At 35.4% G+C, this 27422-nt stretch overlaps 1 protein-coding gene across 1 annotated transcript in view; it reads right to left on the reverse strand.

Annotated features, from left to right (window-relative positions):
• The window catches only part of RAPGEF6 (Rap guanine nucleotide exchange factor 6), a 220161-nt gene that overhangs the window by 17916 nt on the left and 174823 nt on the right, over positions 1-27422 (reverse strand). The window contains exons 18-23 of the mRNA XM_082650203.1: positions 25737-25977; positions 23132-23515; positions 15433-15644; positions 9981-10104; positions 7544-7567; positions 3976-4196 (exon numbers count right to left, since the gene is read on the reverse strand). Coding sequence (XP_082506329.1) covers positions 3976-4196; positions 7544-7567; positions 9981-10104; positions 15433-15644; positions 23132-23515; positions 25737-25977 — 1206 coding nt within the window. The remainder of the gene's footprint in view (positions 1-3975; positions 4197-7543; positions 7568-9980; positions 10105-15432; positions 15645-23131; positions 23516-25736; positions 25978-27422) is intronic.

Raw genomic sequence — 27422 nt, forward strand, 5'->3', positions numbered from 1 at the left:
GCGAGCTGGGGGGACTACTGTTCATTGCAGTGCATGGGCTTCTCACTGCAGTGGCTTCTCTTGTTGCAGAGCATGGGCTCTAGGCACGTGGGCTTCAGTGGTTGTGGCGTGTGGGCTCAGTAGTTGTGGCTTGAGGGCTCTAGAGTACAGGCTCAGTAGTTGTGGCGCATGTGCTTAGTTGTTCCGTGGCATGTAGGATCTTCCTGGACCAGGGCTCGAACCCGTGGTCCCCTGCTTTGACAGGTGGATTCTTAACCACTGCGCCACCAGGGAAGCCCTATCGTGCCACTTTCCTTCTCCAAATGCCCTACACAAACTTTTAGATGACTTGCCACTGCTCTCAGGATAAAGACACAAATCCCTAAAACAAGGTCTATTAGACCCTGCATGATCCAGCTTCCCTAATAACCCACACTCTGCAGCTACTAGATTAGATCCCGTTTTATGTTCTCAAGGCATCCTGTATCCTTCCTTCACAGCATTGATAACTGTAACAATACAATTGTCTGTGAGATTAATCAATTAATGTCTCTTCCCCCCACAAGGCTATAACTAACATGATTGTAAGGACTGTTTACTTTGTTCACTACTATATCCCTGTGTGTCCAGTGATGGATAGAAAACAGAGGCTTAACAGGTAGTTTTTGAATAAGTGAAATTATTTCAACAGCTACACATAGGAATACCAGAGATATTTATAAGTAGATGGTTAGTATACTTGAAGATGAACATCAGAATTAAAAACTAAGAACTCTGGCTTAAGAAACAAAAAGCTGCCTCCTCTGTATAAAATCAATGCTATAGTCCAAAGAAAAAACTTCTTCCTTCAGGTAGTATTTTTAGTACTTTTAATTCTTTAGGCAGTTATTTAGGGTGGTTTTAATGCAGGTCCAACCTCAATACTCCATGATATTTTTGTTTTAAACACCAAGATAAAAGTGTTTAACCTGTCCCAGCACAGCTACAATAGTTAGCTACTATGCTTTTATTATCAGAACCTAGAGAATATTTTGGGTGATAAGAATATCTCAAAAAGTCAAAGCAAAGTGCTCCTAGGGGATGATAGGCAGCAGCGCATCAACTGACTGAATCCAAGATGTTACCAACTTTTGGTTAGAGCCATGAAACATTTTCCCCCCAACACTAATCAATTCCGTATTGACATCTTATTTTAATAGTTGCCATAGTACAAAGAAAAAAATCAACAGACTACTTTGAATATAAAAAAAGAGGTCACAGGAGAGTGTCAAAACTCAAACATATATACTTATTATGAAGAACCAAATTCTATAATGTTTGACAATCAACTATTATTTGGGTTTGGAATTTATTTAAACATTTAAAAATCAATAATGCAATAAAAATCAAAGACTCTCAAACTAAAATAAAGCAACATGAATTGAATTAAATTTTCACAAAACAGTTTAACTTTCAGTTTAAGAAAGACCCACAGGTTTTCTCATTTTAAATCAGTATTAAAATCATTGGTAGTGAGACACCATTTAGTGTTATGAAAAAAGAAGTAGATAAGTCTAAGGTGGGTGTGAGAGGAGAAAGGTATCGCAGGTGTGTGTGAATGCGTGGTGGGGGGAGGAGAGAGAGAACGCAGAAGTTGGTATGTGGGATCTTTCTAGGAGTCAAAAAAGTTTTTTTAATTAGTTATTTGGCTGCGCTGGGTCTTAGTTGCAGCACACGGGATCCTCGTTGTCGCGTGTAGGATCTTTGTGCAGGATCTTCATTGCGGCATTAGTTGCGGCATGCATGTAGGATCTACTTCCCTAACCAGGGATCGAACCCAGGCCCCTGGCATTGGAAGCACAGAGTCTTAACCACTGGACCATCAGGGAAGTCCCTAGGCCTCAAAATTTTAACAATGAGCAAAGCATAAAAAAGTTTTCTATGCTTCTGAATATTCCAAATCATATTTAGGGAACAAAGAAAAGCAGATAGTGAAAACAAAAGATAAAATAAACAAACTTCGGGCTTCCCTGGTGGCGCAGTGGTTGAGAGTCCGCCTGCCGATGCAGGGGACGCAGGTTCATGTCCCGGTCTGGGAAGATCCCACATGCCGCGGAGTGGCTGGGCCCGTGAGCCATGGCCGCTGAGCCTGCGCATCTGGAGCCTGTGCTCCGCAACGGGAGAGGCCACAACAGTGACAGGCCTGCGTGCCGCAAAAAGAAAAAACAAAAAAAAAAACAACAAAAAAACCCCCCAACCTTTTATCAGACAAAAGCAGGAATAATAAATTGCATTCAGTAACCATAAGATGATGAAGTCTATACTGCATTACTTGGGAAAAAATAATTTTGATGATCATTCAAAGCAGCGTCAGAGATATTTAATAAGTGTGTATATGGCTTTGAACTTTAAAACATGAATAAAATTTGAAGATTCTATATACTTTTTCAGTCTTTATTTTTGACATGTACCATTTTCTCATAGCAGACACTTCCTGATATCCCACCAGCTGGTAAGAAATTTTTCCAGATACTTTCCAAGTCTATATACATTTATTATTTTTAACAGCCATATATCATTCTTTGTATTGATAAGGAAGCAGTGTACTTAACTATTCTCCAGTGTTTTGATATCTGTGTGAGTTCTTTTTCCATTGTAATACATGCTGCACAATCCCAATACTGGACACCTCACAGACTGCTGTGAGGAGGAGTAAATGGCAAGGTTTATAAAAGTTAGCATGGTTGCTAGCATATAGAGAGTGCTCAGTAATTGTTAGCTTTCATTATTTTATTTCTTTCTCTTAATTTAATAGGTTTGATGTAGAAAGAATCTGAGATAAAACACACTACCAATACTTGCTTGACTTTTACAGTTAGGAAAACAAGAGATCTAAGATGAAGAGAAACTTGTTCAAATGGTAATAAATGAGACCCAAACTCTGTCTCCATCCTTTAGTAGGTATTCTTTTCATCACAACCCATTCATTTTCCTATTGGTAAAAGTGTTCAAGATACTGTTTTTATAACAACACTTACTGAATGGCTCATTACCCTACATTTTAAAATTCACTGTGAATCTGAATTTTAAAATCAATACTTGGTTGTATTTCCATTTTATCTTTTCTACTCTATTGACATACTTTTTCGATTACTATGTAAATACTATATCATTTATCAATTTCAGGGTCAACCCATGATAATTACAATTTCCCTCTATCAATTAGGAACACAGAAATAGAAAAACTGAACCTTCCCCCTCATATATTCTGTCAACATTTAATCAAGTTCTATACATCATACTGGGATTTTTACTGGTGTAATATTTAATCATATATATAGATAGATAATACTCACTTATAATGGAAGTACAATCATCTTTATTTTGTTGTTATAACAAACACAATATATTTTACCATCTTTGATCTCTGCTTTTACAACTCATGATTTCCTTGACCCAGAGACACATACATTCTATTGTTTGTACTTAATTAAAAAAAAAACAGTATTGAGAATAGGCTCTATTTTGTTCATATTTTCTATTTATAAATATTAGAATACGTCTAATTTTTCTTGTTTTACTTTATTTACTGATGCCTATAATACACCTATTATCTCTAACAGTATATTAATTAAATTTATTGTATTTTTTCAGTTGGTAAATATTATCTGTAAAATTTTTAGGAAAGAGAAATTTTTCACTTATTTTACTCTTCATTTAGGGATGAAGATCAGAACATTCTCAAAGAGAAGGGTTCCTCTATAATGTTTTGCTTTTTATAAGAAGACTTCAAAATGCTTTTTAAAGAACTATATCACTCCATTTCTTGCACAGAGTATCATCAGGAATGGATGAGAATTCAGTATCTGATTAACATGATCACATGATGCTTGAGGTATGTCAGTAAACTTTTGTGAGTGAAAGTTAATTTTCTTGGGACTTCAGGATAATACTAGAGCAACAAATTTCTATTTTGTTGTGCTGTTTAGTGTCACGTAAGTGAAAACTTATACTTACAGGTACCATATGCAGGCTCCCATTGCAATGACATCACCTGGAACTTCTCCTCATCTGTTTCTACATCCAGACTGGAAAGATACTGCTTCACTTTCCTTGCCATTTGGGCATCTTCGTACAGCTTCTTAGCATTAAGCAGAGAGCTACGGCGTGCCTTTTTTTTGTGAGCACCTCCCTGAACATCCAGCATGTTTGAATTTGTGCTGCCTTGACTCAGTGACCTGTAAGAAGATGGAGATCACAATAAGGGACTGTAAAGATGAGAATTAAGTATGGCAGATTGAAAATTAAAAGAATTCTGTTCTGTTAATGCAACTGCATGCTGATGCAAATGAGTTAAAAGATGAAGAGCATTAATGCAAAGTAATATGGCACATATGGCAATGTTCTGAGTTTTCAGATTCAGCAAAGTTCAGAATTCAAAAGAATAAGTTAACAATTCCCCCCAAAGCAACAAATTCCATCAGACCTGTGTTTGGTGCCTTTGCAACCCATGGCACAACTGTGACAAGTATAAGCATTCCTTTGGCCCTATGGCCATCCACACTCTGAAGATATGGCAAGAGCCTAGTTCAGGACAAGTCCACCCTGAGCCAGATCTCTGCACCAGGATTCTTCAGCAGGGGAGTTTCTAGAGCAGCTTTGCTTGTACATGCTGCTTTGGACATGCTATCGCCATCACCATTCTTATATATAGCTGGCCCACTCCGAGCATGCTCACCGATTTTACCAGTAACCAGATTTTGACCAAAATTCAAATAGAACAACCAGTAAGAAAAATAACACCATTTATACTCAATTCAATATAGTCAGAGATCAAAAATGCAATAAAAAGCTACTCAATGCTTCTACTCACATATGAAATGGTTGGGCAATATGTGGCTTCTGGACTGGGGATATGGGATCTTTCTTTTGCAATGCCTCTAAATGTGATGAAACTACAAGCTGGGTAGGAATAACTACAATTGAAACAAGCTATAGCTTCACATCCAACTGTACTCTTTTTGGCAGACTTCTTTCTATAATAACCACATCTAGAACCACTGGAAAACAGGAACTGCAATGCTATTTGTCCTTTGTAACAAGGATAGCAAAACACAAGGTTCTAGACAATTTTTATTTTAAAGGCAGTTGCCAATTCTAAAATAATAAGGATATCTATGGGTCTTCTAAGTTAGCCTCCCAATTACCCAAAGATATTCTAAATACACATACCACAACCATAAAACAATTTGTTTTTTTCCGTGCTCATATACCCCGTTTAAAACAGACAACTAAAATCCTAATGTTTTCATTATAAATTAAGTGAAATAAAGTTGTAAAAAATGTTACTTTTCTGTTGTAATTTTAAGATCTTTAAAAGAGTGTGTCTTACATTTGATGGCAACTTTCAATTGCTACTGGTCAGGCAGAAACTGTGATGTGGTTGTTGCTACTTACATATGCAGAAACTCCTAAACTTTCAGAGTGGTTTGGAAAAAATCCAATGGCATTACTGAATTACTCCCTTAACCTCCAGGAACCAAATGATTATAAGGATGTAGTGAATCTAACAAGTTCAACAACATTCCCAAAGCAGGTGTCAAAAGGAAGTTAGCCCTAAATATCTGCAAAGCCAACCTAAGAGCCCAGCACCAGCAGCTTTTTGTTCTTTTATGGCTTGTTTTAAGAAGTGTGGCATTACCAACATATTTGACGGCACAAAAGGCAATACTGTGTGAGGAAAAAAAAAAACCCAGAAACTAATAACTCTAAAAGTGATTCATAAAATTCATATTCTAAATATGAAGAAGTTTAAGAAAGACCTAAACTAATTTATATTTTATATTTTCCTTTTTATGAATGCAAAAAGGTGTTATGTGATAAAAACACATACCTATGTTTATATAAGAGCTCTTTTAACAAGTATAAAGTTAAAAAATTCTCAGTGTTAACAAGGTACTGCAGTGACTTTTCTTCGTGGTACATAAAACAACAGTGGTCCCAACAACTGATGATGCCTCAGATTCAAAGAAATGTAGTAAAATCAAGCCCCAATATTTAGGAGCAAATTTGAATACAAGTATTTAATAATTTTATGTAAGCTGATATAAAAAAGTGTCCAGAAATTCAAGATACATACAAAATTTTAATAAGTGAAAATCTCATGATAAATGACAATGTCTTCTAAGCTAATTTCAAAATGCTTTGATGTAAAAACAAAAATATCTAGTGCCTGCAAACATCATACAAATCAACCCTAAAGCTAAATAAACAGTGAATGTGTTACATAAGTCATTCAAACACCCCAAAATCCCCACTAAGATATACTGTTCAAGTATTCTTCTTCATAACAGTAACGTTAGGAATCAATTTCTATCTTCAATGAGAAGAACCAGAAAAGACAAAGACATAAATGTAAAGTATAGAAGAAAACACAGAAGAAACACAGAGAAGAAAGCAGAAGGAAATTCAAGTTCACCAAACTTCAACAGAAAACAAAAGACCACAAATAAGACAAGACTCAAAGTAAGTGGCTCACAAAAAATCCTTCTTATATGTAATATAAAAGCATCTAACTTAATGATTCACTATAATCTTAAAAGAGCAAAATTCTTCTTTTTTGCTCATCTACAAAACCCATCTTTTTCTTCAACTAAAATCCCCTCATCCACAAAACCCACCTTTTTCTTCAACTAAAAATGAAAGGATCAGATAGATGATTTATAAGATCCCAAACATTCTATGATTTCTACGTGGATACTTAGCTATCTATTACAGATCTGTAAGCAGAGATCTGAACCTACTTGACAACAAAAGGTGTTGTTAGGTCTGATTCTATTTCAGTTTTAAGAGAGATAAGGGAGTCTTTAATTAAAAGTGGTAGGAATTTAAAACTCAGTGCTGTATGTCTCATGGTATTAGTGGATCTGAACAATTAAAATCATCCTCTATTTCAATTATTTACAAACTCAATATTACAGTATAGTTTGGATAAAGGCTGCACCCTTTTGGAAAACTGATAGAAAAATGTAATCTTTATAAACAACCCTTTTACCCATTTTAATACACTTAAACATTTATTTTTATAAAATATGGCAGGTGAATAAAAGAAAATAGTGTGGACTCTGGAATCAGACTACCACCATTAATGAATCAGAATCCACCATTAGTGAGCTCTAGGAATTTGGACAACTCTATCTTCCCCATCTGTACCATGGGAATAACATTATCTATTTCACAGAGTGGCTGGAGAATTAAATAATTCATATAAAGTGCACAGAGAAGTATATGGCACATAGGAAGCACACAATAAATATATGCTATCGTCATCATTATCTAACTGACCCTGCTAAATAAAATCTAAAAGGGACTTATGGGACGTCAACAATGGAAAAGTAAAGGGAAAAAAAGCTAGTTCTAACACTATTTTAACCTTGTTAGCAAAAGGCATTTATTTGTCAGGAATGTAGGTTGACAGGGTTAATAGAACACATGCTATTTTACGTGCGTGCATTAATGAAAAGGATGCAGTATATGTTAACAGTTGCACAACCTTCATTCCAGTTGCATTCGTCTCTACACTTACCCCAGACTCCGCCACCTCTTCTTCCTGTAAGCAAGAGCCACAAACATTGAAGCATGTGTTTGAATAGGAAAGCACAGAAAAAAGACAACAGTCGTGAGTCAGAGAAACTATGGAGACAGAACAGAAAAATTTTACTAGAAAAAAAAGGTAGCTTAACAGTAAAATGACTTTAATGGAATACAAGGGGGTAAAATGAATTATGATACGTACTGAAGGCCAAAAAACTCCACACTATTTAAAAGTATGCTTTTAGACCAATTATAATATATTTTTTTAGACCAATTATATTTTTAATACCTAATTCATTTAGAGGTTTATGTTAATAAGAAGCTTAAGGGAAAACATTTACTAACTATGAATTTTGAATTCAAAGTTTTCAGGGAAACCTTAAATTAAGGAATATGATCTTTTGAACTTTTTTTAAAAAAGGATTTTTGAGCCATACATTTAAGCGAGGATGAAATTACAAGAAACAAAAATTTATAATTTCATTTTTAAGTGCAGAAATTCTCTTACAATGTGCATTAACAAGAAATTTTGACCAGCAAATCCAACTTAAAATGTAAGTATAAATATATCATCAAAATCTTTATGATCCTGTATCTCCTTACACTACAATTCGGCTGAATCAAGATTCTTTTTAAAATTTTTATTCTCATTTATTTTTTTGCCCCTTCCCCCCAATCCTGACTGGTCTCATTATATCTCTGGCTTGTATCCAATAAGCTCCAGCTCTGGCCAGCCCAAAATTCTGTTTTTCAGTAAGTACACTGACTACTGTTAAAATAAAAGGGGTACTTTGTCTACACAAGATATTATACACCACCAAACTGGACAATTACTTGCTTAAAGAAAGCTAGTACATTTCAGTACTAGCTGACAAATACAACTGATTCAGGAAAACTTCAGTCTAATCTAATTATGTTTTATTTTTTCCTATACTGCATTCTACTCTAGCCTAGGCCAAGGAAACAGCCAAGTTCACTGATTTCATCCTCAGTTTCTTCCTCCTTTGCTCATTTCTGAAGCACTGTACTTAAAATATTATCAACTGGTCTGGCAGGCTCACAAAGTCATTATCATCTTGAGGAACGAGGGTGCTAAAATACATGAGTAGACGGATGTCTGTGTAAGACAACAGGGTGTGGTGGGGCCACTGTACAGGGACATATAACAAAAACAAAAACTTAAAAACAAAGAAACAAATCCTCCAGGTCTGCTTTGGTCCCTGGTTCTTACTGTTTTCTGCTTCTACACTGCTGAGCAATGACACCCCTCATTACATGTAGTGATTCTCAGGGACAGAAGTGGGATGGGTTGGGAAGAGGAGATATGATATACCCCTTCCTCCACACTTTGAGAATTTCTACACTAGAGCAACAATCAGGTCAACTACTTATAAAAACAAAGACTCCTGAACGGTGATTTAGACAAAACAAAACAAAAATAAAAAAACCAATCCTGACACACATTGATTCTGTTTGGTTACAAAAACTCCATCTCTAACTTTTAAAAAACCAAGTATTTTTGTTTCTTTAGTAGGCTATATTTCTTTCAAGCCACAAGAATTGTGTCTGCCTGGGTAAACATTTCATTTTTAAAGCTCTTAGGTACTGAAGCTATACACAAAGGCCCAGAAGAAAATCAGACCAAAAATGAAAACCCTAATAACTTTTTACCCTAAAAATTACAGAAATTACTAGGAACAGCTTGACAACATACTTTATGTTTTATATAATTTGAGGAGACATTTGTTATTACATTAAAAATGAATTTTAAAAAGCATTCTTAGAAGATCAGGTTAATATTGAATGCAATTTTTATTTTTATTTCATTTTTATTAGAGATGGAGCATTCTTAAATTGGCACTTTCTAAACTGCGTTAAAGAATTTACATACAAATAAACAGCAGTACCACGACTTGAAACCAAGGAATATATTTTAAAAGAATAAAGTAGAACTTAGGCAGAAATAGAACTTTTAAAATATTCAATAAAAAGACATATTCAGTAAAAATAGAAGACTAATACTTCATACATTTTGTTAGAAACCAGATGAAAGCATCTGTCCTGTGTGATAATTTCAGTAAAGATCAGCAACTTACTTAAACATTTAAGTTAGATGACATTTTAATTAACAATAACAATACAGATCTATGTACTCAAAAAAGTAATAGAGAACTAGGGTTCAAATCTCAGCAATTTATGTAATCCTGGACACATTACCTAACTGCTCTGAGCTTCAGTTTCTTCATATGTAAAAGGCAGGCCAATACTACTACCAACCTTTAAAGGTTATAGTGACAAACTATTACTTGAGAGGGACATCTGTAAAGCACTTAGTACACTGCGTAACAAACGGCAGATGGTCAATAAATGAAAAATATTATATCATGCTCAGTGCCACTCTGTAACACTTACACACTTCAATGACATACCTCTGTCGGAACATCATAGCTGGGTCCATGTTAGCAGAAGTCATTCGAACAACTTGACGAATTTCCTTGGCAATCATTCTGAGCTTCTCAAAATTTACTAAACCATCTACTTTGGAATCATTTCCTATAGAATAAAAGTAACTTTTTTTAACTTCCAAAATTAAAATATCTATATAAAAGTAGCAGAAGTCAAGTTATTGTTGGAGGCACAAATCAGAACCTTCTTTATCAAACTGTCACTTTTGTTTTCAAGAACTGATAAACCCATAGATGGTTTAATCCTGCTCCCAGGGAATGAGCTAATGAGAGAAATTCTATTCCTATGGAAGTAATGATTATGATTATTGGAAAGTGAGAAACTGTGCATAGCTTCTAAAAGCCATTTCATTATGCTGTAGGCACACCTAGTAAAAAATACAGCTCCTCAAATCTAATTCTCCAGATGCTCAGCCCACTCTTAGGCAAGTACGTGCATCTGTTTTTTTGGGCAGCAGAGTAGAGCACTTGAAAACTTAGGTTTTAGCCAGAGGTCACAAACAGTGACCTTTGGCTTAACTAATCTAGTAAGGTTTCTATGGTTTACGGTACTTAAATAAATTGTAAAATGAGTTGTCAACACTTAAGAAGTGGAAGACATCCCAAGAAAACAAGAATTTCTGACTTCTCTCGAAGAAAAAAAGCGGGGTGGGTAGGTGGGGGATTAAATAATAAGTATTGATAGGTCTGTCTTCCAAGTGGTAATAATTAGTTAAAATTAAGAGGTGGCTGGCTCGTAGGGGTAGACATCTTCTAGTCTGCCATGCATCCTCTCTTCCCCAGGATTTGAATTTACAATCATGACTTTAATCATTAAACACAAATTTGCTTGTTTGTAAGTTCCATGGTTTTTGTTTCTGTTTCACTAAGTAGTTCTCTAAGGAAAAAAACTCATACACCTCTCAAAATGGTCTACTTTTCTTTGACGAGAACAGGAATGAGACCAGACTTAGCCCATATGTTGGCTTACCCAGTTCAAACCACAAGGCAAAAAATTATATGTTCAAAGAGTAATCTAACTGCCTTTTTATCACACCTGTCTTTAACAGTTGGTCTGACCCTATTTATTTTCCACATAGCCCCTGAGGTGTCTGTGGAATTCCAAGTCCCTGAAGCCAAGTTTGAGAACCACATGGGTCTGGAACACATGGTGGCTCCCTTTTTGTAGTAAATGGCACCTATCCATTGGACATATAAATTGTTCAGGGTCTCAACATGAGTTGAAAACAAAATGATAACCCAAAATACTTTCAAGTCACATAAACATGTTTTGAGGGAGCATGTCAGAAAAATATACTTGAAGCCTATAATGATATTTTCTTATGAAAAAGGAGTGATAATGAAAGTGGGGGCAGAACAACTAGTTAATTGGCACAACACATCTGCTAAGAACAGTTAGAAAAGTTGGACAAAAATAGAAAAAAAATGTTTTAAGTCATCAAAAAACTATCAAGGCTGTGAAGATCTGAAGCAATAATGAAGATCTGTGGCAAGTTTAGCATCTCCCAGTGCTTGACCCAGCATCTGCTGATTTCAGAAAAGGGGATGATGAGCTGAAAAACTGAGTAGTGCCACCATGACCTTTGAAGTTAGAGAAGAACAACTTAAGTCTAGATAAATCTTCAATGTTTTGGGTTGGGATTTTGAAGGCCTATAATATTATCCTCAGACTAAAGATAAACTAAATGCAGACTGGGATAAAAGTTCAGTGTTAAATTATCTCAAAATATGAAAAGGGTTTAAGGTGATTTTTGGATTGCTAGCACCCCTAGCTGCCTGGCAGAAGCAAGCTTTAATTCTCTCTGGAGGAATGTAATATTGTCTGAAACCCTAGATTATTTCTGTAATTTCTTTATACACATCCATTTGGTCAAAAATAACCAGGTACATCAGGAGAAAATTCAACATGATTGAAATGCAAGGAGAAAAAAAAAACACAACAGAAAGACTCATAAAGGATCTAGATTATGGAGTTATTGGAGACAAACACAATAGTAACTGGTAAATATGTGCAAGGTTATAAAAAACAACACTGAGAACTTTGGCAGAGAACATGAAGATAAAAATGAATTTAAATTGTAAAACTGGAAAAAAAAAACCCAATAACTGAAATAAGGAATTTGCTGCTGAATTTAACAGTAAATTAGTACACAGTTGAAGAAATAATTTAAAAATTGGACATTAAGCTGGGAGAAAATTCCAGAATGAATAAAAATATCCAGGTCAGAGAAAACCAAATGCTGCACCTAGTCACATCATAGCAAAACTAGAGAAAAACAGAGATAGAGAGAAGAGAAAATTATAAAGCAGCTACGAGAAAAAGGGTAGATTGTTGTCAAAGGAACAACAAATAAGACTGACACTTGATTTCTCAACAATAACAATGGAAGCCAGGAGACAGTTTTGTTATATCAAAATGTTGAAAGGTAAGTGCCAACCAAAGTTATGCCTTATGAATGAATATTAATTAAAGACATTTTTCAAATAAACAAAAAGTAAGAGATTTCATCACCAGTAGACTTGCACATAAGGGAATAATAATCAGTGTTCTACAGGAGAAAAAAACCCCAACCATATGAAAACTTTGAAATGCAGGAAAAGTAACAATATCATCATGCAGGTAAAGCTAAATAAATACTGACTTTACTAAACAACAATAGTATAGTGTGGCATTTAAAGGCATGGAAACAACTGTATATGTCGGGAGGTGAGCAAATGGGAATTTAAGTGGTCTAACTTCTTGCACTGCCTGACACACAGCAAAGTACTAATAAATATTACGTGAATTAATATCAACAAGTATAAATATATTGGGTTGGCCAAAAAGTTCCTTTGGTTTTTAAGTAAAAAAGACATTTTTCATTTTCACCAAGAACTTTATTGAACAACGTATTCATCTTTTTGTTCCACTACCTTCTGCCATTTTCCAGGTAACTTCATAATTCTATCTTCCCAAAATTTTTTATCTTTTTGAGAAAAGAACTGTTCCAGGTGCCTTTTACAGTCTTCCAGGAAATGGAAATTTTTTCCATTAAGAGAATTTTGTAAAGACCGAAATAAATGGAAATCCGAAAGTGCAATCTCTGGTGAATATGGCGGATGAATCAGAACTTCCCAGCCACGCTGTAACAGTTCTTGCTTGGTCATAAAAGAAACATGTGGTCTTCCGTTATCCTGATAGAAGATTATGCATTTTCTGTTGACTAATTCTGAACGCTTTAGGTCGAGTGCCGCTTTCAGTTGGTCTAATTGGGAGCAGTACTTGTTGGAATTAATCATTGGGTTTTCTGGAAGGAGTTCATAATAGAAGACTCATTCCCTTCCAATCCCACCATATACACAACATCCATCACCTTCTTTGGATGAAGACCGGCCTTTGGTGTGGTTGGTGGTTGTTCATTTCGCTTGCCCCATGATCTCTTCTGTTCCACATTATTGTGCAGTATCCACTTTTCATCACCAGTCAAAATTTGTTTTAAAAACGAAACGTTTTCATTACTTTTAAGTATAGAATCACATGCAGAAATATGGTCAAGAAGGTTTTTTTCGCTTAACTTATGTGGAACCCAAACATCAAAGCAATTAACATACCAAGCTGGTGCAAATGATTTTCAATGCTTGATCTGGGTATTTTGAGTATGTTGGCTATCTCCAGTGTGGTATAATGTTGATTGTTCTCAATTAATATTTCAATTTGATTGCTATCAACTTCAACTGGTCTACCCGACCGTGGAGCAATGTCCAGCAAGAAACCTCCAGCACGAAACTTCGCAAACCACTTTTGACACGTTCGAGCAGTCACAGCACCTTCTCCATACACCGCACAAATCCTTTTGTGCATTTCAGTTTCATTTTTACGTTTCTTTAAATAATAAAGTATAATATGTCAAAAATGTTGTTTTCTTCCATCTTCAATATTAAAATGGCTACACAAAAATCCACCAATTTTGGTAAGTTTTTTAAAAATGCATGCTGACATGACAGCTGTCATGATACAATCTAACAAAATTGTTTCGAATGAAGTGAAAGACAACTAAGAGCTACTAGAAAAAACGAACAAACTTTTTGGCCAACCCAATATAATGTCTAGTGTAACACTAGAAAATGAGTAAAACTGTGTACAGTCAGCAAGTTAATGGAGGACAAATACCATTCACAAAAATCAATTAAGGGGATTGCAGATAAACCACATGGCAAAAGGTTAATTTGGTTTTTAAAACTAAGAACTTGCTGTTCATCAAAAGACATCCTTAAGAGAGTCAAAAGGCAAGTCATACTATATACAGGACTTACACAAAATTCTTAAAAAGTATATTAGAAAAACAGAACATTATAAAAAATAAGGACACTGAACTGATAATTATCAAAAGAGGACGAATAAATATACAAAAGTGTGTTCAGCCTCATTAGTAATCAGAGAAATGCAAATTAAACCACATCAAGATACAATTACACACCTACTGGAATGGATAAAAGTAAAAAGAATCAATTTACCAGGTGTTGGTGAGAATGAGGAACAACAAGAATGCTAAAAACACTGCCAGTGTTCCACTTTAGTAGATTAACCTCAAACTGCTTTCCAAAGTTGATTATACGAATATCAGGACCCATAAATTTCACTGTGAATTATACTGAACAAAAATGCATGTGCACTACGAGATATGTGAAAGAATATTCATAGCAGCATTATTCATATACAGTGGAAACTATCAAATGCTCATCAATGGATTGGATGAATCCACTGTATTGCATTTATGTAATGGAATGAATGCTAAATAGTTTTGAAAATGAAGTACAGTTACACTCAAAAACATGGAAGAATCTCATCTCACAAGTCTAATGCTCACCAAAATAATCCAGAAGCCAAACCAAAACTGAAAAAAATAAACATACTCTGTGATTATATAAAGTTCAAGAACAGGTGAAACTAAACCACAGTATTAGAAGTCAAGACCCTAGTTATCTTTGGGGAAGATGAAGGTGGTCACCAGGAAAGGGCATGAGTGGGGGTGCTGGGAGGTAGGCAATATTTTATTTCTTTGACTGGATGTTGGGTGCATGGGTGTTTGCTTTGTCATAATTCATTGAGTTGTTCACTTGTTCTGGGTACTTTTCTGTATGTGTTTAGTAATTAAAAAATTAAGTTGGAAGGATAAATATTACTAAACAAAACAATAAATAAGATCAAAAAGTCTGATCTTGGTTGTAAGTCAACTTTAAGTTTGAATGCATTGGGTAAACACCTACATTTGTTCTTGTCAATAACGTGGGTTTTGGTTCCTAAGATTTGCTGCATTTAACTGGGTAAAGCTTTAGTGACTTTTAATCAATAGACTGGAAAATACATTAAACACATCACAATTATGGAGAATTAGCTGAAGCTAAATATGCTCATTTTCAAATTACTTTTAAATACCTTCATGTAGAAATGTCATATCTTTCTTGACAACGGGGAAGAGTGGAATAATTGGAGGCTGCATGCTTTGACTACTAAGAATATTTCTATATTTTGCCATGTTTCTAGATGGATCAAAAAGGTCTTGTAGATCTTGGAGGTGTTTCTCATACTTGCTTGGTAACTTTTCCCAAGTACTTCTGAGTCGTGCTACAGATGCCAGGTTCAAGCCACTGCCGAAGATGAGAATAAAAACATTAGAAAGGGACTTGTGGGAGAGAAAGGACTCAGGTCAGGAAAGTGTATAAACCAATCTTTTCTAATAAAGGTAAAATAAGCAGGGACAAATTTCAATGTGTTGAAATAAACAGGAGAACCATGAAAAAATAAATAAATAAAAGGGACTCCTTGATCTTAAGGAAAACTTCCTTCAAAGGAACTACATTACTTGCCTATGGTTGTATACCAACAGCCTTTATTTTGTAGTCTGCATGTAAATCACAAATATAGTAACTCCATAAAATAGGCATTTAACTTAAAAATAAACTTCAAGTATCACAATGTTTTTTTATTTGCTCAGAAATAACTTTATGGACAAATTACCTATTTGAGAGTGGTGTAAGTGATGACAAGCGTTATATAAGAAGCAAGGCAAGTTCTGGGGCTGAAAACCTTCTTTCCTTGAGATTTTGGCCACTCATGTCCCTGATTCCAATACTTCCATATCCCTAGATTCTAATCCTGTTGTCCCTCAGGCCTTCATATATTCAATGTCTCCTCTCTATAGGATTTTAAACAAACTTAGATGGTCCTAACTTTAAAAATAATGCATGCCAATTAGGCTACAACTCCTCCTCCCTATCCCTTACCTCTATACTACCAACTCATAGGTATGCTGCTGAATGAATAGTGCAATTTTCTTACCAGTTAATCCCTCTTTTGTTCTCAGCCACCTGACTTTTACCAATACAATGGTATTTAAAATGTTCTCTTGATTTCTGATTTTAAAGTGTGGAGTTAAGGTATCTTTGTTCCCTCTGCTTCTCAGAAATCATACCAAACAACTACAAGGATGAATAACAGGAATGCAAATTTCATCTCCACCAAAACTAAGAGATATCTGTAACTCCTAAACACATTAGAAAGGCTGTCAAAAAATAGTCAAGGTCAACTTTGAGTAGGCAAAATGCTGAAAAAGAATGCCTGCAGCTGAAGATGTCAGTGAAAGCTGGTAAAGCACAGCTCTCTGAAGCAGGTAACTCACCCAGAAGGCAAACCAGGAATCCCGTATTTGGAACAACACAACAGAGTCCATAGGCTGACAGAATTAGGAGGGGGTTGGACTCTGTTCTTTACCAGAGAGTGTCAGGGAAAGTAAGATTAACACAGTACACACAGTGATATAACATCTTGGCAAGAAGGAATTTAACAGTGACACAAGAAAGAAGGGAGAAACTGAGTTGTAAACAGCCATAAAACTGCCAATTTTCATTTGCTGGAGAGAAGTAAAGGGTAAAACAATTCACATACAAGCTCTATTTCTGCTAGCCTGGGATACTGCCCTGGCTTTTCTCCCACGTGAATCTCCTGTAGATAGATGGTATAGGAAAACTCATGTCATTCAAAAAGAAGGAATGAATGCCAGAGCTATAACATGCTGCTACAAGGAAAAACAAAGACTTAAAGATCATAAAGCAGGAAAATGTTCCAACAATACAATAAAAACTGGGACTAATGACTCTAGCCATGATTTCAAATGAACTAATAAAGTAAAGAGTAATGCAGTGATATAGGAGTTTAGGGAAAAAATATATAAGTTGATAAAAAAGTTAAGTAAAGTTTAGAAAAGAGAATGGAAGAAAAAAATGCAACCAACAGAGAAATGAAGGCAACACTGGAACCTACATAAAGAAAAAAAAGACTGCTAAAACCTTAGGCAAGTGACTTAAAGGATTAACAAAAGCAATCAATGGAAATGGACAGAGCTGAAAAGAACAAGAGAGAAAATAATGGATATGAAAGACAAAGGAGATCTAAAATATATATAATTGGTATCCTTGAAGAAGGAAACGAAAATAATGGAACTGAAAAAATATTCAAAACTACAATTTGAGAAAACTATTCAGAAACAAAAGAACTGAATCTATAGAATAGATACCACAGTTCCAGAGAACTTGATACAAAACTAAATGAGATGTGGAAACACCCATGTAAAGGTAAATGACTTCAGAGATAAGGAAATAATAAAGAGAGTAAACACAGAAACTTGAACAGCTATATAAAATGCTAGTTGTAGAGCCATTATCTATGAGGTTCCCAAGAAATTACATGTTAGACAAGAATTTTAAAGGCAGATAAACTAACACTGTAGTTCAAAGCCAACAGAAAAACACTCTGAATATGCTCAGGATATATAATTCCCATAAGCCCTTGTGCAAGAAATGACTAGAAAACAAACTTCAACCAGGAGATGACTGGAGAGAGTGATGTCAGCATTATACTGTCATAAGACGACCCTCATTTTACCCCCTGCCCCAACAACGAAAATTCAGCATCTATCCATGAACAGTAAGTAGTGCCTCTGTGGGAGTTGTGAGACCCAGAATCACAGACCAAGGGACCTGAGAGGAGCCTCACCCACTGGTATACTGGGTAACAAGCAGGTAGATTTGGGTACTGGCTGTGGAACCTACAGGAGACTATGAAATGGTTCTGGCCCCTCTTAGCTGTGGTCTGGGAACACATGGAGAACACTGACTCGGGTGGTCAGCTACAGATAAGAGAGCCTTTGTGAAGTCCAGGTTTCCAGAGAAGTTCAAGCACTCTGCTGGAATATAACAGAACAGAAAAAAAGAGTGCAGATGCACTGGAATAGAAATAGCTTGACTTTGCTGGCATCAAGGAAAGCATAGCTTAAGCCTAAACTAGACGGCCTATGATTTCTCCCACAGGGGAAAGGGAGAGCCAGTGAGTGAATGCTTGGCTGCCCTAGCAGTGTAGGATGCTGCCAAAGACACTCATTCTGTCTTGTAGCATCCAGAGCACTAAAGTGGGAGCTCCATGACTGGGGGGAGGGAACAGATCAGAAGAGCAGCATATAAGATTCCAAGAGGTATTAAAGGGATGCGGTTCCTGCTAAATGCTTCTGGATTCCAACAGGAAGCCCATCCAGGAGCCACAGGGAAAACCTCACTTGTAAACCCCCCAACATACCCAAGAGCACCTGCAGCTCAACATGCACAAACCCACACCTCCCCCCACTCTGCTACTGGCTCCCTGTGCAAGGTCCCAAGAGAAAGCTCTGGTAGAGAGGAAACACATACAGGAAACAGGCCAAGAAGAAACCACCTGAGCTGTAGCACTACCTTTAGGAAAACAAAAGAGACTATCAGCAGCTGACACAGTATATCCTAGGATACAGAGAAGACATACAAGCTTCAGAATTCTGCCACAAGAGGGAAAAGAAGCATGGAGCAGATGTATCCACACAATGCCTGAGAAAGCCTCAGAATCTAGCAATATATCAAGAATGATGAAAGGTTTTTTATCCTGAAGGCAACACATAAAACTCAGAGAAGGTGAATGCTATTTCAAATGCAAAAAGAGCAAGTAACATGAAAACTGAAGGAAACACAACATCACCAAAAGTTCACAGTAATCCTCCAGTAATCAAACCCAAAGACATGGCGATCTATAATTTACCTAACAAAGAATTCAAAACAGGTGTTCTAAGAAAACTCAATCAGCTATAAGAAAACAAAGACAATTCAACGAAATCAGGAAAACAATATATGATCCAAATGAGAAATTTAACAAAGATATAGACATCACAAGAAAGAACCAAATGAATATTCTGGAGCCGAAGAATTCAGTGAATGAAATGAAAAAATGCACTAGAGAGCATCAACATCCAGTAGACCAAAGGGAAGGAAAAATGAATGAGATAGAGGACAGGAACTTTGAAATAACTCAGTCTGAGGAGAAAAAAGAATGAAGAAAGTTGGGAAACCATCAAAAAAAACCCCCAATATACAAACCACTGGAGTTCCAGAGGGTGAAGTGAGGGAAAAGGAGGCAAAAAGACTATTTAAAGAAGTATGGCTGAGAACTTCCCAAACCTGGCAAGAGATCTAGACATCCAAGCTCACGAAGCTAATTGGTCACCCCATTATTTCAATCTAAAACAACTTTCTCCAAGACACATTATAATAAAGGCAGCAAGAGAAAAAAAGATTGTAACTTACAAAGGAAACCCCATTAGGCTATCAGCAGATTTCTTAGCAGACACCTTACAGGCCAGGAGAGAGTGGTCTAACAGTCAAGAGTACTCTATCTGGCAAAGTTATCCTAGAGAAATGGAGGACTTTCCCAGAAAAACAAGAGCTGAGAAATTCACCATCACTAGATGTGCCTTATAAGAAATGCTAAAAGAACTTCTTCAAATGAAATGAAATGATGCTAACTAGTAAGATGAAAACATATAAAAATATACAAAACTCTGATAAAGGTAAGTATACAGTTAAATTTTAAAAACTCTCAACACTGAAATATGATGGCATGTTAACTAGAGTATAAAGGTTAAAGGACAAGAGTGTCAAAAATAACTCTAGCTACTATAATTTGTGAATGAATACACAATATAAAAAGGCAAATTGTGACATTAAAAACATAAAAGAGGGGGTAGGGTTTTGTATGTGACTGAAATTTTATCAGTGTCAAATAGACTGTTAATAAGATGCTTCATGTAAGTCTCATGGTAACCACAAAGCAAAAGCCTATAGTGGACTCACAAAAGATGAAAAGGGAATCAGAGCATACCACCATGGAAAAGCACCAATTCACAAAGGAACACAGCAACAGAGTCAAAAAGTTAACAAGGGAATTATAAAACGTCCAGAAAACAATTAGATGGCAGTGGTGAAGTCCTTACATTTCAATAATTACTCTAAAGGTAAATGGACTGAATTTTCCAATCCAATGGCACAGTTACTGGTGGATAAAAAAAACCAAGATCCCACTATATACTGACTACTCAACTCAGCCTAAAGTATACAGACAGGCTCAAAGTGAATGGATGGAAAAAGATATTCCATGCAAGTGGAAACCAAAAGAGAATAGAGTTATTTATGTCAGACAAAATAGACTTTAAGTCAAAAATGGTAATAAGAGACAAAGAAGGTCATTATATAATGATAAAGGGGTCAACTCAGCAAGAAGACATAAGAATTGTAAATATGTATGCACCCAACAGCACAGCACCTAAGTATATTAAGCAAACACCAACAGATCTGAAGGGAGAAAAAAACAATACAGTAACAGCAGGGGACTTCAATATCCCACTTTTAGCAATGGATCAATCACCCAGACAAAAAAATCAACAAGGAAATGTTGGACCTGAACCATACCTTAGATCAATGGACCTAACAGATATATACAGGACATTCCATCCAACATCAGCAGAATACACATTCTTCTCAAGCATGCACAGAACATCTTCCAGGATAGGTCATGTAAGCCACAAAACAAGTCTTAGCAAATTTAAGAAGACCCAAATCATACCAAGTATCTTTTCTGACCAGAGTGTGTGAAACAGCAAGAGGAAAAATGGAAAATCTGCAAATATATGGAAATTAAGCAACACACCCCTGAACAATCAATGGGTCAAAGAAACCAAAGGGGAAATTAAAAAATGCCTCTAAACAAAGGAAAATGGATATACAACGTTCCAAAATTTGGTGGATGCTTCAAAAGCAGTTCCAAGACAGAAGTTTATAATGATAAATAATTATATTAAGAAAGACCTCAAGTAAATTACATAACATATGTAACCAGAACTAGAAAAAGAAGAAACTAAGCCTTCTGGGAAATAACAAAAATCCAAGTGGAAATAAATAAGAGACCAGAAAAACAACAGAAAAGATCAATGAAACTAAGAACAGGTTTTCTGAAATAATAAACAAAACTGACAAACCTTTGGCTAGACTTAAAAAAAGAGAAATAAATAAAATATGCTATTTAATTCCAGCCATAAGTGACTGATTTGCCTGTGTCATCTCTGCTGAAAAGTCAATATGTCCTTTATATTCTGTAATGTATTTTAATATAAAATGTAAGAATACAAAGCAATTAACTTTACATGAACTATCGAAAATATATATAATAAAATGTTCTTCATAACAAAACAAACCTCCTAACCAAAGCAAAGCCTCTTAACCAAATCTCGCCTTTCTTATGCCCATCTTGGGGCTGCTGTCCACCACCCTCGCTCAAATCATTCTGTTTCCTTGGCTTTAATGACACTATCAAAATTGTGCTCTCCTACTGTTTCTTATATTGATCCTCTATTTCTTTGGCTGGACTCTCTTCTTTACCTCCACCCTGAGGATGGTCTCTAAGGTATGGTTTTTAGCTCTTTACCATTTTCTTTGGACACAGAGATCTCTTCTGGTGTCAATCAATTTTTTTTTTAATGGAATACTCTGAAACTGAGCCTATAACTCTCAGATTCTTTACTCCATGCTTCCTATACAAATACTTTCAATTTCTAGCCTTCTAAGTGTTTATCAATGGCATCTCTGTTCTCTTGTTTTAGACCCAGCTGTTAAAAACTGTGAGGTAGGTGGTGTAATTCCTGAATTTCACAGATGAGAAACCGGTCTTCAGTTTCCCCTTGACACGTTAGAGGCCAGATTCAAATACAGGTGCAGTTGATTCTAAAGGTCACTCTATTAATCTCTATTCAATACTTCCTCCACAGTGCCTAGTTCAATTGCATCCACTGGTAAATTTCATAAAGGAGTTTTCTATTACTATGACAGATTTATGATTAAAAAGTTCCTTAAAGATTCTAATTTTATCTCATGTGAGTATTAGGAATAAATCATAATTAATTTTTTGGAGGGTGTGCATAGATGGGATTAGTTAAGGTAGCTATTATGCTGCCATATACAAGCACATGGCCTTATAAACAGACCAAACTACCACTACCCTCCACCATTAAAATCAGACTTGCTTTAAGAGGAATCCCTCTGTTGGTCAGCATTGTGCTGGATGAGGGTCAGAAAATAAATTACCTAGACCTAGATTCTCATAATAAGTGAAGAGAAGGAAGAAGGTTCCCAGGACCTCATGTAACCATCCACACTTCCTGGGCTTATAAACTTTGAAGGATTTTTACAATTCTTATGGCCCAGCTTTTGTCTGAGTGGTAACACATTCACTGATACCTTGTATAGTCTGTGGGAAACAGGAAGAGGTCACCAAATGGCTGCTGCTGTTATTACTGTTGCTGCTGCTGTCACTTCAAAATAGCAATTTTAAGTTAGTGCATTAATACCATTAATTTTTAGTGCATTAATTTTTCAGTGTCAAATCATGGTGAGGCAGGCACTGCCTGTTGCACAGAAGTCTGATGATAAAGACAGCTATTGGGCATACATCCAAGAGGGTATAATACCCCAAAGGGGGAGAAAGGAAGAAAATTGGGAAGGCAATCACCTATACTTACCAAAAAAATGTTTAAGTGACTGAAAGATGGAAGAAACAAAAAGAGAAAAAAACCAGTCTCACCAGAATGGAAAATATATTAAATCTAACAATATTTATATAAACACATATTAATTGAACTTTTCTTCTCCCAGCCATTTAATACCTAAGAAGAAAATCAGCTTCATGTCCAGTATCATGACAAAACCATAAAGAAATATTTGTACAAATTTACCTTATTATTGCAAACATGGAATTGAAGTTCTTACATTCTCGACAATGAAGTGCAATTTTAATAAAATGTTTAATAATCTTCATTCGTTTGAGCTGATTTGATTCAGTTAAAATCTCTGAGGCCACCCAGAATGTCTCTTGGTTTACAATATCTTCAAATTCTTTCAAGTGAGTATTTCCTGTTTTTGAATCTAACTTAAAAAGGTCATCAATATATTCAGTAGGCTCAATATTACGAAATAAATCAAAGTCCCTCATTGACAGCTGAGTGGCCACCTCAATAGTACTGAGCTGCAGCATGGATAGTTGGCTTTCCTTAATTAGTTCTTGAGCATCTTCATCTGAACAGAGGGTTTCTGTTTCCATGTTATTTTTTAAATAATATCTAAAAGGAAAAAAATTGTTTTTATAAGTGATTTCACATTTATAAGGACACTTTCCCTCTATCACTGTTGTCAAAATATCATTATACAGTTAATAACTTTTTGCCAGCAATGTCAGCAGAATATTGATTTAAAGATAAGACAGAGGGACTTCCCTGGTGGCACAGTGGTTAAGGCTCCGTGCTCCCAATGCAGGGGGCATGGGTTCGATCCCTGGTCAGGGAACTAGATCCCACATGCCACAACTAAGGAGGCCACCTCCTGCAACTAAGACCCAGTGCAACTAAATAATAAATAAATATTTTAAAACAAGATAAAATGGAAAATTAATATTTTAAATAAGAAGACTTTGAAGAAGTTTTCCTCTTATTCCACCATTTAACATCTATTATTTTAAAGTATAAAAATAATGTTGGGGCTTCCCTGGTGGCGCAGTGGTTGGGAGTCTGCCTGCCGATGCAGGGGACATGGGTTCGTGCCCTTGTCTGGGAAGATCCCACATGCCGCGGAGCGGCTGGGCCCGTGAGCCATGGCCGCTGGGCCTGCGCGTCCGGAGCCTGTGCTCCGCAGCGGGAGAGGCCACAACAGTGAGAGGCCCACGTACCACACACACACACACACACACACACACACACACACACACACAAAAATGTTGATTATGCTGTGAACTTAATCATTTTAAGAAACTACTCTCATGACATGTGAAGAATCACGTGTATATTCTTGAGAACAAAAGCTTTGTGAGGGCTCTATAAGGATATAGGATACATAATAGGTACTATACAAATACTTGTTCATGGATAGCATGAATAAACTCCTGAATCAAGACTGTTCACATCTCTACTCAGAAGTTGTTGCTGCACTCATTCCCTTCTTAACTCTAAATTTCCAAGACAAGCAAAGAAGAATAAAACCCATACAGGAGGGAAACTCTTCCACTACTGATTTCTCCCTTGATAAATCCAAAACCTCATTCCAGCAAATGGCACTGACCAGTAACCATAAAAAAGATCTTCATTTGCCTTTCACCTTTTTAGATGAACAATTTTATGGCACTTAAAAGCTAAGAGATGGGTTAAGTAAAGAATTCACAATTGGGAAATATACAGGGCTGTTGCTGCAGAAGAGGTTACATATTGTATCACATGTAGTTTTTACTTCATTCTTTTCTAACATACAACTTGATCTAAGCCTAAGTTTGTGTCCATCTATGTTTTATTGTCAAGGAACTATATTTCTTTTTCTTCTGCCTTTAAACTGTTCACATGCCTAAGAGATTACCCTAAATAAGTGTTGAAACTCATATTATAGATAATAAAATTATATCTAACATTTAAAGTATGTTATGCTTATTAACTCATTTAATTCTCATAACATTCCTCTGAGGTAGGTTCCATTATTATCATCCCACTTTATGATGAGAAAATTCAGGCACAGAGAAACTAAATAACTTGCTCAAGATCACATAGCCAGACCAGGGATTTGAATTTGGGCAGTCTGGCTCCAGGGTCCATGCTCTTAACCACTATGTAAAGCCAGCAAAGCACCATTAACCCACTCTTTCTTAACAGCAACCATGATGGATAGTCATTTTAAGGTTTCCAAGGATCTCATCCTACATATGAATCTGGGCTCACTAAAAAGATTGCATTATTGTCAGAGAAAATCACCAAAGAACAAATGTAGTACTAAAACTATCTTCTAGTTGATCAAATAATTTTCAGAGCACATTAAAAACATTTTTTAAAAGTTTTCCTGTATATTCATAAAAGGAAAACTACTAAGAAAAAGAATTATGAAAACTATGACTTCTTCTGCCCAAAGTACATACTGATCATTTAAAAAGCAAATTTATAAATTAACATATATACACTCAGATACATATAAAGATATGGATCATCTAGTTTCCCCCTCTAAAAAACAGGGATTGGACTATACCAGTGGTTGTAAGACTTCATTTTAGGGGGCTAAAATATTTTAGTACACTATCCTCCCTTTCTTTCTCCCACTTTTGGGTAGCACTTATTAGTGCTAACACTCTAAGATTCTATTATACATAATTACGGAGACAACAGAAAGCTAACAAAAGAGAAATACATGTTAATTTTAGAGAGAACTCAGTGGACCTAAAAACATGATGTTCCTAATTAAAGTATCTCTTTTAGCATGGAATCTTCAAAAACACATGTAGAAATAAGTACATTCATTAATAAGCACATTCACCTTCCATTGAGCTGAATTCTATCAGCTAATTTGGAGAACTGGTCCGGAAGTCTCCTCTGTTTTATGACACCCTCAGGAGTAACAGAAACTTCACAGAGAGAATATGTGTCAGATGCACCAGTCAAACCAAATTCATGAATAGCTTGACAAACAACTTCTTTAGCTGTAGTGTCTTTACAGATGATAATGTAGCAACTTTGTTGATCTGCTTTGAAAACTCTTATAACTTGATCAGGAATATCTGTATAAATACAAAAATATGTCCTGTTATTTTCCAGAAAATGGCTTTTAAACTCTTCAAAAAATAATTTGGAAGACAATGATCTCTCTAAACAGTAATATATACATTTCTATTTCAGGAGGTTAAGAGAAATCATTGCTGCATTTATTAATAAATAAATGTATCTTTTCAGATGACAAAATATTAATATATGTTCACAGGAAAACACCAAGAAAAAGAGAAAAATTAGAGTCATACTACGCATACAATTTGGAAGCTACAAAATTTTTATTATAAACATTTTTATGCCATTAAATATTCTTCAACAAAACATTTTTTAATGGAGGCATAGGACTTCACAATATGTATTTGATAATTTGAAATGATCCAAACCCTTAATCACAGACATTTACCTTGCATATCACTTTCCTTTATTATAAGTAACAGTATGACAAATAATTCCCCCCACCCCAAACTCTCCCTGTAGATAAACCTTTGCATGCAAGCTGATTATTTCCTCAGGGAAAATCCAAAAAAAGAGAAATGCTGAGTTAGAGGGCATACATATTGTTAAGGTTTTTGAAATAGAGTTCTGAACTGTTCTCCAGGACAGTTATAATATTTTATCATCCTAGGGTATAAAGAGAACAATTTTAGTCACACTCTTATCAAAACTGTTTATTAAAACTTTTTTTTTTCCATTTTGAAAGCCCTATTGCATTTCTGCCCTCCAAAAATGTGTCATTATTTTATATTTCACTTCTTTGGTTACTGGTGAGACTCACTGGTTTAATGAACCATTATTATTCCTTTCTAAAAATACCTTTTGGTATTCTTCATGCTTTTTCCTACTGAATTATACTAAATACCAACACAGTCTACTATGAAGTGGCAAATGTCTTCTCAGATTTTATATTTATATACTTTAACACAGGAAAAATTTAAATATTCATGTGGTTAAATCTCAGTCTTTGCCTTTGTGATTTCTGCTATTAGTAAATAAGTCCTACTTTAAGATAAATGTTCATATATTATGTACATGTAAATGATGGTATTTTTCCCTCTTACTCTATCATATTTCTTTTTCTTCTTATATGGCATTGGCTAAAACTTCCTGAACAATGATCAATATGACAACAGTGGGCTAATTTTTTAATATAATTATATTTTTATTACATAATTTACTATATAATTAAAAATAATTAAGTGAAAAGAGATTTAACATGAAAAACTTAAATTTTTCCTTATGATAATAAATTGTTACAAAAATTTCTTTCATTTTAAATCAGGAAAAATGTATTATTGTGGATATTTTTGTCATGTGTTTAGTGGGGGTGGGCTGGGGATATTTTGGTGGCTCAAGTAATGGTATATTCTTTGCCTAGCATTACCTCCTTCTTAGCATTGTATAAATTGTAAGATTAAGAGGAAAAGAAAAATTACAAATTTGTCTCAAAACCACCTGA

This window comes from Grampus griseus, assembly GCF_964374135.1.
Source record: "Grampus griseus genome assembly, chromosome: 3".
In the NCBI taxonomy this organism is placed as follows: Eukaryota; Metazoa; Chordata; class Mammalia; order Artiodactyla; family Delphinidae; genus Grampus; species Grampus griseus.